Source organism: Eubalaena glacialis, chromosome 4 (genome assembly GCF_028564815.1).
Source record: "Eubalaena glacialis isolate mEubGla1 chromosome 4, mEubGla1.1.hap2.+ XY, whole genome shotgun sequence".
In the NCBI taxonomy this organism is placed as follows: Eukaryota; Metazoa; Chordata; class Mammalia; order Artiodactyla; family Balaenidae; genus Eubalaena; species Eubalaena glacialis.
In genome coordinates this window covers 115,660,006-115,672,991 of record NC_083719.1, presented here as the reverse complement: position 1 = coordinate 115,672,991, position 12,986 = coordinate 115,660,006, and the positions used below count along the sequence as shown (strand labels likewise).

General features: G+C 46.9%; 1 protein-coding gene across 1 annotated transcript in view; it reads left to right on the top strand.

Moving 5' to 3' along the window:
• The window catches only part of KLHL3 (kelch like family member 3), a 113,581-nt gene that overhangs the window by 88,249 nt on the left and 12,346 nt on the right, over nt 1-12,986 (top strand). The window contains exons 9-12 of the mRNA XM_061188220.1: nt 6,965-7,082; nt 7,507-7,704; nt 9,174-9,275; nt 12,438-12,566. Of these exons, the coding sequence (XP_061044203.1) occupies nt 6,965-7,082; nt 7,507-7,704; nt 9,174-9,275; nt 12,438-12,566 (547 nt within the window). The remainder of the gene's footprint in view (nt 1-6,964; nt 7,083-7,506; nt 7,705-9,173; nt 9,276-12,437; nt 12,567-12,986) is intronic.

Below are 12,986 nucleotides of genomic sequence, written 5' to 3'. Positions count from 1 at the left end.
CAACAGACGTTTGTTATCTTAGTTTCTGTGGGCAGGGATCCTGGAGAGGCTTAGCTGGGTCATCCTGGCCCAGGGCCTCTCGTGAGGTTGTAGTCGAGCTGCTGGTTGGGACTGCAGTCACCCCCAGGCTTGTTTGGGGAGGATCTGATTCTAAGCTTACTCTTGTGGTTGCTTGTAGGTATCAGTTCCCCACCCCACGGGCCTCTCCATAAGCTGCTCGGGTGTCCTCATGACATGGCAGCTGGCTTCCCCAGAGTGAGTGATTCTACAGCAAAAGAATGGGAGAGCACGCCCATGACAGAAGCTGTAGTCTTTAAATAACCTTCTCTCAAAGTGATGTCCCATCACATTTGCTGTATTTTATTTGCTGGGTGCGAGTCAGCAGGTCTACCCCACACTCAAGGGAGGGGGTGGTGATTAAGTTCCATGTCTTGAGTGGAGCAGTATCAAAGAATTTGTGATGTATCTGGAAGCACAGCTAGTAAATAGCTAAGCTGAGATTTAAGTCCAGGGTGACTGACTTCAGACCTTGCCTCCACATTTCACAAAAGCATTTTAGCTGAGTACTGGGTAGAAAGAAACCTGATTCCTACCCTCTGAGGGCTTTTAAGAAGTCCCTCTGAGAAAGTAAGATAGAAATATCCAAGTGGCCAAATAAAAGGAGGAAGAAGAGAAGTTGAGAGACAATGGGGCTACTTGGAGGAGTGGCCACAGGAATTCCAAGGGCCAGCTGGCTTGTGCTTTCATGAATTCAGTCCAAGTTGGCTTTCTGACAGAGCTGACTTTGAGAAACAAAGGGGTGGAGAGAGATTTGCACACTGTTCTTAGCAATTCTCAGCAGAGAACCTGTTTGCCAGCCAAAACTCCTCCCTGAAAGAAGCAAGACTCTGCCTTGGGATAGCTGCAGAGGCTAATAAGGGTGTTTTTTTCTTGTGCCATATATGCATTGATCATACTGACATATTCAAGCCAGAACAGCTAATGGCATCATCTGGGCTCCCACACGCTCACCACCCAGCACTTTCCCTGAGGCTGGGTTGCCATGGACAACCAGGGGCTGTCTCCCAGCCACTCACGATACTCTTGCGTTACCTTGTGCTGCAGATGGCAGCAGAGAAATGAGGTTCCAGGAAGATGCAAATAAACCCTTTGGAGATGTACTGAATCTGGCACTTTTCACTGTCATTTCAGTGCAGTTGACATCTTTATTCAACTCTTTAAAATGACACCAAAAGCCATTTGGGCTGGAAGTGGGTGGCTTCCTCCTGAGTTGGTCTGTCCTGCTTTCAGAAGACACTGTTGGAAACAAGGCTGTTGGCAGGGTGGGTAGGATGACTTCTCACCTGGGCCAGGCCCATGGATGGACACTGCTCCTCCGCATCTCGGTCCTTTAAATGGACCCAGGCAAGACCCTGGGAAACACCCTGGGGTCCTGAAAAACCCCCATCATTATCCCTGGAATTACTGGCGCTCACTTTCCCATTCACAGATCATAAGCGTCCTTTTCTACCATTTGTTGGGAATCTGTTTTAGCAACTGCTTTAGATGGTAGTAATGATGCTGGTGTTGATCTAATAATAGAAGTTAACGTTTAGTGTGTGCTGTTTACCAAACGCTGTGCTAAATGCTTTATATCATTTAAGCCTCCTGACACCCATGGGAGGAACATCCTATTATCCTGATCTTTTAGGTGATGGAAGCGAGCTTGGCAAGGTTAAGTGCCTGCCCAGGTTCACACAGCTAGTTAGTGACGGGGCTGGTATTTGAGCGCAGGTGTGTCTGACTCCAAAGTCCGTTTCCCACTCCCGCTCTCCTCCCTGGGTCTTGCTCCCGCGCTGCTGCTTCTTCACCCCTCGTGGTCCGTGCACCTTGGCTGTCAGACCTTGCCTGGAGCACCTGTTGCTCAGAACCTGCTGGGACAAGTCTTCTGCCTCTACCTCGACATGCTCCTTCGGATGAATTTTTGGTGTTAGCCCTGCGGCCCCACGCACCAGGGTAAGAGAGACTCTCGCTTCCTGCCCTGGCCCGAGGGACCGACTGGCTGGGCCTGCCTTCTGCCCAGCTCACCGGTCATGGAAGAGAGTTTGGACACACACTCTACTCTTGCCTGATGAACAAGGTATGCAGAGCCTGGGTCGTTCCACTCCCCTGAGTGCAGAGTCTAATGACTTAGGGTTAGGGTCCTGATGCACAAATGGGCTGGAAAGCTCTGCGCTGTTCACTTCCTGCCCTTCCCCTGGCTAGTCTCTGCTACCTGATGGCTCTCAGACACAGAGCAGTTGTCATATTGTGAGGAGGGACCAACATGCCTTCACTGCCACGGTCACACTGGTGGAGTTCAGACTCATCCAAGTGAAAGAAACAGTGTTAAATGTTTTTTTAAAAACCATCTTGTTATGCTGGGAGTGAAATTTCCTTCCCAAGGAATCAGGTAGTCTTTACATGGTCTCACTAATGTCCCTAAAGTAAATGGCCATTTGACTTTCTAAAATGAGAGTGTTTTCCTTGGGAGTGGTCCAGTAGCCATGCCCCTCACAGTCGAGTCTGGCTCACCAGTATTGTGTCACCCAGAGCTCTCCACTCACCAAGAGGTCTGCAGCCTTTAACACAGTGATGACTGAGACTTGGGGTCAGGACCCTGGGTGCCCTGCAGGGCTCCCAAGTACATTGCTGTCCTTGAGTGTGATGAAGTTATGTTTGGTTTAGCATAATTGTTAGCCTGGAACCAGTTCTTTAGTATTTTATGATTCCCATATGACCACTGGTAGTTCTTACTCAGGGTTACCTTGAGGGATAAATGTTAAACATAGTGATCATTTAATAAGCTGATCTGATTCAGTAATTTCTATTAAAGACATTACACATCTTTAGTAAAGTGGGACTTAGGGGTGTCAGGGGAAGAAAGAAATATGCCTATTGAAGTCTTTGGGCCTGAGTTTTTCCGGAAATGTCAAATGTGGGCTTGCAAGAAAGAACGGTTCAAGTCTCTTCTTGCCCTGACAAGAAGAGACTTAAGTAGCTGGAGGTTTACAGTTTCAGAGATGTAATACATGTAGACTTTGGGGAATACTCGTTTTTGTCTAATAGGTTGCTAAAATCAGGTATCTATGGAAACAACCATCCATTAGTAGTCAAGATAGGAAACTTATTCTTTTTATGCTGCACAATTACACAGTGATGAGCGTAGTGCTCCTTGTATGATGGCTTTTTGTAAGACCGGCCATAGAAATTGGACTTCTTTTGTCTACGAGAGAAGGAGAAAGTATACCTACTCCTCCCTCTGCCTTGAGCTACCTCCACATTTTCAGAAACCAATGGTCCTACTCCCACGAAACCTCATAATTGCTCTTCCCAGATTGTTGTACAAGTTTGGAATTTTAAAAGTCGTCTCTCACCAGTGGTTTTATAAGCTCAAAGGCAAGTTTATTTTGAAAACCTTGTTCTGTATCTTTTTTGTCTTTCTATGCAGGTTTTACTTTAACATTAAATTTTTTGCATTTCTATAATATCGCTTCTGTGTTACTATGAAAATTCTCAGAGATGAGTGCTGGATTTTCTCCAATATGAATGTACCTCCCTACCCTGGCAGAAGATGGTTTCTGGGACATGGTTAAGTCCCCTGAAGCTTTGCCTTTTTTGTTTATAGAAGAAGCCTTGACAGCTTATGCAAAGAATAAACAGCCTTCTGGTGGTTGAGTCAAAAGATGGGAAAAGCTCTCTCTTTCTCTTTTTGTTTGTTTTCCTCAAATTCTGTCCCCAGAATTGTAATCTGGTGTCTTACATGTTTTAACCCAAGAAAGAGACATTCTAGCTCGTGTGTTTTTTGTTTTTATTTAACTGTGTATTTTTTTTTAATTAAAAAAAATTATTTATTTAATTTATTTATTTTTGGCTGCATTGGGTCTTCGTTGCTGTGCGTGGGCTTTCTCTAGTTGCAGCGAGTGGGGGCCACTCTTCGTTGAGGTGTGCAGGCTTCTCATTGTGGTGGCTTCTCTTGTTGCGGAACACGGGCTCTAGGCACGTGGGCTTCAGTAGTTGTGGCACGTGGGTTCATTAGTTGTGGCTCATGGGCTCTAGAGTGCAGGCTCAGTGGTTGTGGCGCACGGGCTTAGTTGCTTCACGGCATGTGAGATCTTCCTGGACCAGGGCTTGAACCCGTGTCCCCTGCGTTGGCAGGCAGACTTCTAACCACTGTGCCACCAGGGAAGCCCCGTAACTGTTTATTTTTTCATTTAACTTTTTGCATGTGATCTTTACTATTCATTTATTCTTTATTCCAAATAAATATTTGAGTCATCACTTTTACCTGGTACCCTAAGGCCCTAGGGTTATCTTGGTAATTGAGGCAGGTACATTTTTCTGCTCTGGCAGGGCTCACTGTCTAGAAGGGAGACAAGGTTACTGGACAGTTACAGCACAACGTGGGGCACTTTTAGTGGGAGAACCCAGGGCATATGTGATCTCAGAGAAGGACCTGTAACTCAGCTTTGGAGGTCAGAGAGGTCCTCTTGGAGGAAGTGACGTGTAAACTGAGACCTGAAAGTTAAGCAGGTGTTGTGGGGGGGGGAGATCAGATGGGGGAAGAGTGTTTCAAGGAGAGGGTGTTGGGTACTTGATGTCACTGCAGAAAGAAAACTAAAAACTAGTTTTATTCCCAGTTAGCCCCAAAATCAGATTTCAAAGAAAATCCTTGTAATGGTTTGACTTCATTTCAACTTTACCAACTCAAAACCAGAAAGACAGTACAAGTTCTAGGTATGTTTATGAATGTGGGTCATTCAGCCCTGGAGGAATAAGTTGGGCATTGTCTGAAGTTTGCCAAGAGGCTGTGTTCATTAACATCCCCCTTGAACTGTTCATGGATGCCTACCTAAGCAAAGAATTACAGATGGGAAGGAATGTAGAATTCTGTGTCTCTCTGAAAAGGGCTGCTTTTGACACAGAGCAGTGGACCTTCTGAGCAGAGGAAAGTTGAATGCAGAACATTTATTTCTGGAGGCAACAACAGCTCTAAGTCTGGACTATGTGTCCTGGGTTCCTTTGGCATGTTCCGGAAGTCAGAACGGAATTCTGAGTTTTTGAACATTGGTCACTTACATTCGGTCACAGAAGCACTGTAGACTAACTCTGATGACCAGTGACCACCCACATGGGCAGTAGGTGAGCCTGAATCTAGAATCTTGGGTCATAAATAATTGATCTTGAGCAATGATTGTCAGCCCTATACCTGTCTCCCTATATGGTGGATAATGTTCAGCTGAGGGGTGTACTCCTATGCACTCACGCAGATTTTGATGATCACTCTTCTCCCCAAAAATGCTTTGCAGGGAAGCAAAGAGCACTATGATAATTATAACGGCAAAAATGGTTGATGGCACATCATCAGGAAATCTCTATGTTTGTGGGTTAAAACAGGGGTTGTCAAAGTATGACTCTTGGAAATGCAGCATCAGCATCAACCGGGAACTTGTTAGAAATGCATATTTTCAGTCCCGCTTCAGACCTACTGAATCAGAAACTCTGTGGGGTAGGTCCCAGCAATTTGTGTCTCAACTAGCCCTCAAGGGGATTCTGATGCACACTGAAGTTTGAGAACCACTGTGGTAAATAAGATGAGCCACAGATAATGAGAAGATCCTGTGACTTATATTGATTGTCTGCCTGTGACTTCATCCCTTTCTCTCCACTTAAGAAGGCAACTTGGAATGAGTGAGTGAGAGTGAAGTCATTGTGGGGACAGCCATGAATTTGTACAGACTTACTGACATATGTAAACTATTGTTAACTTTGGTGCTTTAATTTTTATTTATTAATAACACATGACAAAAGTCACAGCAATGGGGATACCACAGTGAACTGCTGAAGTTCTGTTGCTGCAGCCAGAACAGTGGCTTTCATTGTTTTTTTTAAATACTACATCCTACACTAAGAAATATGTCTAAATTGCTCTCTAGGAGATACATACATGTATGTATAACCAGAACAAGTATTTCATGAAATAACATCCTTACTATATTTTCTGTGCTGTACTATTAAAACGTATGCTGGTTGAAACCCGTTAAATTGATCTAGTGACCCACCAATGAAATGTGACCTGCAGTTTGAAAAACACGGTGTAGTGAGCTGTCCTGGCATAGACCCTGTCTCTGGAGCAGGAGAGAGGTGGGGCTGCACTCACCCCTGTGTCGGGTACACTTGGCTCTCAGTCTCTCTTCTGCTGCTCTTAGCTGTGTGACCTTGGGCAATTTACCTATGTTCTCTGAGCTTTACTTTCCTGACCTGTCAACGTGGACGATAATATCTACCTTGCAGAGTTGTGGTGACAAACAAATGACAACATACTTCACAAGATGACTGGCAGTGGTGGCTACCACCTTACTTGTGGAAATAATACTATAGCACTGTTTTTTCACAACATCATCAGTTACATGCATTTTTGTGGTGACCACCACAAAGCGGTGTTTTACAAATTGTTTCCCATACTGCAGTGAATAAGTGCTCCCTATAATCTATGCATTCAGAAATATTTTTGAATTAATTTTATCTTAAAAATGCATCCAAATTCTGTACTCTATTCCAAAATATATTAATATTTTGATATATATATATGGGAATATTTTGTTTTGATTTAAAATTTAGTCCCCTTGCCCCCAATGCTTAAGGACACTCAGATTGCAGAAGATGCCCCAAGTGGCTATACCCCCAACACAGCCCTGAGCAGGGGCACTTGGGAAGCGTAGACTTTATGGTTGTGTTTCTGTGGGAAGATGCTCCTTAGACTTTTCTTGAATGTTCAGACCTGTTGGTGATTAGGGGCAGCACCTTCATGTATATAGCTCTGTAAACTGGCATCTCAGATCATCCACGGACCCTGGGCAGTGAGCATGTGGACATAACAGGAATTGATGACCCATGAATCTGGATGTTGGGGAGACCCAGCTAATGTCCACTTGTCTTTCTGGAGGTCATGATCGTGGTTGGCGGCCAGGCACCCAAGGCCATCCGCAGTGTGGAGTGCTATGATTTTGAGGAGGACCGGTGGGATCAGATTGCCGAGCTCCCCTCCAGGAGATGCAGAGCAGGTGAGCCGCACTGCCTCCCGGTGTGCAGGCTGCCTTTCCACTCCACCCCACCCCTGCTGCCACCGCAGGTCTCTACTGGGTGCCACAGTCCTGCTCCTTGTTTCCAAAAGCATCTGTGCATTCCACACTCCCTTCCTTTTCCTTCCCCACCTGCACAGTTTCTAGCTGCACCTTCTGGGGTCAGTTCTCATGTGCTTAGGGACTTCAGGCTAATCCAAGTACTTGCTTGAATCAAACAAAACTAGAAATGCAAATGTGAGAAGAAATCCAGTGAGTCCCATAGTGACTTCCAAATATCTAAAGTTGGAGATCACCTTCTGTGGTGAATTATTTACATGCCTGCCTCGTTCCCCCATTGTCACTCATTAACGTGAGTCATCAGCTGTCTGAGATGACCTTGATGTCTTGGTTTCCTGTGCCTCAGGTGTGGTGTTCATGGCTGGCCACGTGTACGCCGTGGGCGGGTTCAATGGTTCACTGCGTGTGCGGACAGTGGACGTGTATGACGGGGTGAAGGACCAGTGGACGTCCATCGCCAGCATGCAGGAGCGCCGGAGCACGCTGGGAGCAGCTGTGCTCAACGACCTGCTCTACGCTGTCGGGGGCTTTGATGGCAGTACTGGTAGGTCCCGGACTCAATCCCCATCCAGCCTAGGACACAGCTTCCATGCAACCGTGGTTTGGTCAGCCATTTCTTGGGCCAACCGCTGGTCCCTCTGCAGGTACTGCCCCAAGAGCATACCCATCCTTCCTCCTCCCCCAGCTTGCGCGTCAGAGGCACACCTTCCTACACACAGAATATGTAACTGCCCACGTGCTGTCATTTCTAGGGCTCTAGGAAGGACCCCACCCTCAGAAGAGGCCCTTTTCTCCTTTCCAGTGTCTGTTAAGCCATTTATTCCGGAGATGAGACTTAGAGCAGTGGTCTGAACCCTCCTCTGAACAGATGAGGGAGCTAAGGTTCAGCTATGGGAAGAGACCTGGCTCAGGTCACACAGCCTTTGCCCATTGCCCTTTCTGCTGCCCCACCAAAGCTGTGCTAGCTTGTGCCACTGCAGAAGCGTCCCCCTGCTCCTGGCTTTCATCTAGCTCCAAAGTGAGAATCAGAAACTACTAGTGGACATGGACTTGGAGAGATTATCTCCAGGTGGATGCCTCTGTTGACAGCAACTCTGTTAAACTAAAGTGATATCTTTTGGCCCCCAGTGACATGAAAAACAATATATTTTACCTCTCTAAAATTTCATTTGTGTCTTCACCAATTGGTAACCTTTTTCAGCCTTCTCTTTGCCTGTTTCATTAATTCCAAGATCTGTAGCCCCTCCAGAGGCTGCTTCTATTGAGTGGGAACTGGGAATAAAGAGAACAAAGGATAGTGGGGCATTGTTTCTTTTAGGCATTGCTTTTGGCTGCTAGTAGAAAACCTGACTAAACTGTGGCTTAAACAAATGAGAGCTTTTGTTTTGTTCATGAAACAAGAAATTCAGAGGTTGGCAGTTGCCACCTTCGTCCAGTTGCTCAAGGATACTGGGGCCAAGTTCCTGAAGAGTCTTTTGGACTTATCCTCATGGTCACAAGGTGGCTGTTATATACAGCCAACTCATTTGTGTTCCAGGTAGCAAGAAGCAGGAAGGGGGGGTGGGGGCTTATCAGAAAAGCAAAGGCTGTTTCAGAAATCCTGCTTAGATTGCATTGACTTGGTCACCCACAGCTCCAAGGGATTCTGGGAAGACAAGTTTTCAGCTTTCCAGCCTCTAAAATAGAGGAAGACAAGGGAAAAGAGGGATAGAATAGGTGTTCAGCGAGGCAACCTCAGGTATTTATTCCATTCTGTCGGTTTTATGATTTACGTTATACCCCTGGGCCTCTCACAGCCCACCCTCTAGGTCAGGTCTTAGTGGTCCCCTCAGGCAGACACAGTGCAAATGTGTTTAGGGAGGTGCCACGGGCTGCACAGTGAGGCAGAGGCAGTGCTGAGTTGTACACCCAGGTTTCCAGCCCCCAGGTCTGCACTGTTCCCCCATCCTCACTGTTCGCACAGCAGGATGAGGCCTGGCACCATAGAAACCTCATGAGTCTCTTGTCTCCCAGGCCTGGCATCGGTGGAAGCCTATAGCTACAAGACCAACGAGTGGTTCTTCGTGGCCCCAATGAACACACGGCGGAGCAGTGTGGGTGTGGGTGTCGTAGAGGGTAAGGAGCGGCAGTGGGTGGTGGCCTGCCCTGGCCCCTGGGCCTTCTTCTGGTGTCCCGACTCTATTCCTCCCGTTACTGCTGAGTCTGATACTAGTATCCTGATTAGCGGATGAGAAAAATTGAGACTCAGAAAGGTGAAGCTACTGGTCCAAGGCTGGAAAGTGGGTGAGCTGGATTGGGGGGAGTAGGAGGAGCCTAGAGGGGAAATGCTGGCCTGTTGCTTTGGCCACTTGTCTCTATTACGAGTTGGGGAATCCAGAGTCAAGATATAACCTAGGAGTATAATGTGGAGGGGGTGAGAGTCAATTGTTTCTTTAATTTTGTCCTCATGTTCATATGTTGAGCATTATTAACAGAGCCCCGAGTGAGGTGGGCACCTTTCCCCAGTTCTGATTAGTCACTGCAAGGCAGGTTGGTGGGTCCTGCTCTAGTCAGGAAAGGTGTGTGCGGTGAGACAGGAGCGAATGGTGAGGTCTGGGGCCTGTTTAGATAGTGCACTGTAGTTTTTAAACGGTTTTCATCTCCAATTTCTCATTTTGTTCCTAAAACTCTCCTGAAGGAGATGGGCAGGACTTAGATTTTTTCCATTCTCCAGAAGGGGAAACTGGTCCCAGAGGGGTAATCAATGTGCCCCATGCTAGTAAATAGCACAGCCACTCCTTGAACCCAGGTCTTCTAACTCCCAACTCAGACCATTAGCAAATGCTAATAGAGAGACGTTTTAGAAATATGTATGAATTCAACGTATTAAAGCATAGAGTATTATTTGGACTAAAACGCTATACGTTGCAGGACAACACTGATTCATTAGCCTGTCCTGAAGTGGGAATTTAGCTGGAAATCTGTGCATTCACACATGTACACAGGCATTTTCTATGTCACGTGCACACACAACACATACACGTGCTTCGGGGAGAGTGTAACGTGCGGTGAGTTAGACATTAATATAAAGATTCTTTTCTCTCGCTGCATTTCTTGGTCCATACCAGTATTATGTAGTTTAAATTTTAATTTAAAAGTATATTGTTCTAACATACTGAATGAGTCATCTTAGTGAGTGCAAGGATTTTTGTCCTCCTACCGAGATAAAATTGTTTCTTGCAATCTCATCCTCCCGTTGGAACAAAAATTGATTTGTCTGCCAAATGCAAGTGCTTTGTCTAGCCACCTTCCCATTTCCCCCCTTTTTCCTTAGCCAGGAATATCAAACAATAGAGTTGGGGTTAAAAATAGCGTATCCCTGAAAGGAGAAACCTTGAGTGGGTATTTTTTCAGCTGAGGCAGAGTTGGAATGGTTGATGGGGGTTAGAGGAGATACCTTCCTGGTACTCATTTGAAATGCTCCCCTTGACAGAGCCTTCTGCGAGCACGTTCTGTGTGGCAGAAGCGCTGTGTGGTAGCACGCCCTGTTGACCCGGAGGACAGACTGGGGATTTATTTATCTTGTCCAACCTGAATCTGAAGCTCTTTCGGCTGAGAGTCACCCTGGGGCAGCAGAGTCCAATGGACAGCTTTGGTGAGAATGTCCAGGGAGGATCTTAAGTGGACGCTCCTTCCCCATGGCCCTGAAGATACAGCTCCCCATGCTGTCTGCACAGAACCCGCCTCCCTCTCATCGTCTCCTTACCATGGCTACATAGCCTAAATAACACTGGGGAAAAAAGAAAGAAAATCAGGATCATCTGCTACTGGCTGCCTTGAAGAATCTCTACGTAGGAAGAGGGACAGTGAGGCTGGGAGATTAGGCAGAAGCTCCCCGCAGAGCGGAGATCGTGTGTTACAGAGACTGGGGTTGCCCTCAGGAGCTTCTCTTCTCCTCCACACCCCAGGCCTGTCTCCTCCCTAGTGATGGACAGCTGGCTGGGCAGGTGGTTACCTCTGAGCCAGCACACACCACGAGAGTAGCCTGGGTCCTGGAGGAGCTCTGAGTCAGGATTTTGCCCTCTGGCTTAGGCGAGGGCAGAGTCAGGAGGTGTCCCTTTCTTCTAGAAGGGCTGGTTGAGAGGGCTGTGGGGGCAGAACCCAAAACCAGGCTCAATGATAGAAGAAGAAATAGTTTTACATCTGATGCAGCAAACGTCCTGATGGTACAACATAGTTCTGAGCCTGAGAATCTCTTTCTAACTTAAAATAATTGCAGATTTTTCACATACTGGTTGTACTCTTGGTATCTCTCCATTAAGAAAGCACATAGTGACCAAAAAAATCTTTTGATTGAGTAACCCTGTTAAGTAGATTTGCATCTGGTGGGGTTTATTTAGTCTGTAGCTAGTGTTTAAGATCCTTATTATAATTCCAGGGTCCCCCATAGGACTGAGACCCCAGGTGAGGTAGGACACCCACACCCAACACACACACACACACACCACACACAGAGACCTTCCCACTGTATTCTAAGACTACATGTTAAACCCAAATGTTTGAATCTCTCTCTGAGATCATTCAAATACCAATTTCCTGCCCCCTTGCCCAACCTCACCGCCATCCTCAGAACAGACTGATGCTCTTTGATAGCCGTTTATGGTGTTTTATTTTAAAAATAGGTGATGGTGCTTCAGGGGTCTTGTGCATGGCTCAGAGATTGAAAGGGGGTCTGCAGATAAATTCCAGCCAACCCAGCCCACAGTGCACACAGAGCACTCCATTCACACGTTCTGCCTGCCCGGGTTGTGGACAGAGTACAAAACATGGAGGAGACAATGTTTGGGTTCTTGTTGGAGAATATTTTTCCTTATTTGTTCTGTCTGCTGTTGTGAGCCTTTACCCAGAAAGTCTGCCTGCCTGGCTGCACCTGGGGCTCTCAAGCTTTCCATCTCTCCGGTGCCTTGTTCTGGAGAAGATCTAATGAGTTCACTAGCAAGAATATGTTGAGCCCCAGTGACAGCACGTCATCACTTTGCACTGGGTGTTTGGGGTGCTTTTTGAGAAAGAGGCTCAGTACTGCTTTGAGGAGGAACTCAGAGCTTAAGAGGAAGTAGGAGACAGAGTCGTGAAGCATGCTTACCCTGGTTGGGGAGGGAGTTGTGGTCTTCCTGGGGGAGGGGGTCCTGAACCCTGATGGAGGTGAGGGTGCCCCAGTGAGTTACAAGTGGAGTTTCAGCCACGCTCCAGTTCCATGCGAGTCTGAAGCACCACCCTCAGCCACTTTGTCTGTTCCAGGGAAGCTATATGCCGTTGGGGGTTATGATGGGGCTTCCCGCCAGTGCCTGAGCACCGTGGAGCAGTACAACCCAGCGACCAATGAGTGGACATACGTGGCAGACATGAGCACTCGCCGCAGCGGTGCAGGTACGGGGCGGGGGGGAAGGTCAGGGGGCAGGCTGTGTCTGATCTCACAGGTGGGTCTGGAGGCCAAGAGCTTAACATTCTACCTTGTTTTCCCTCCCTCTTCTCTCCTTTCAGTGTATATAATCCCACTTGCATCTTTGCAGCTGACACAAGCACTTAGGAGTTAACCCTTCTCGGGGGGATGCCTTTGGTAGAGAACAGATGAGATCATACTCCCTTCATCGTCATCTCTTCCATTTCTTTGGAGGTGTCTGCATCTCTTGAAAAGTGAAGCTTGCTATGTGCCAGGTGCTGTCCTAATAAGCACTTTCTTTGCCTCATTTTATTTAATCCTCTTCACAGCCCTGCAAGGTAGACACGACATAACTCCACTTAACAGATTTAGAAAGTAAGTCAACCAGGGGTTGAGTAATTAGCCCA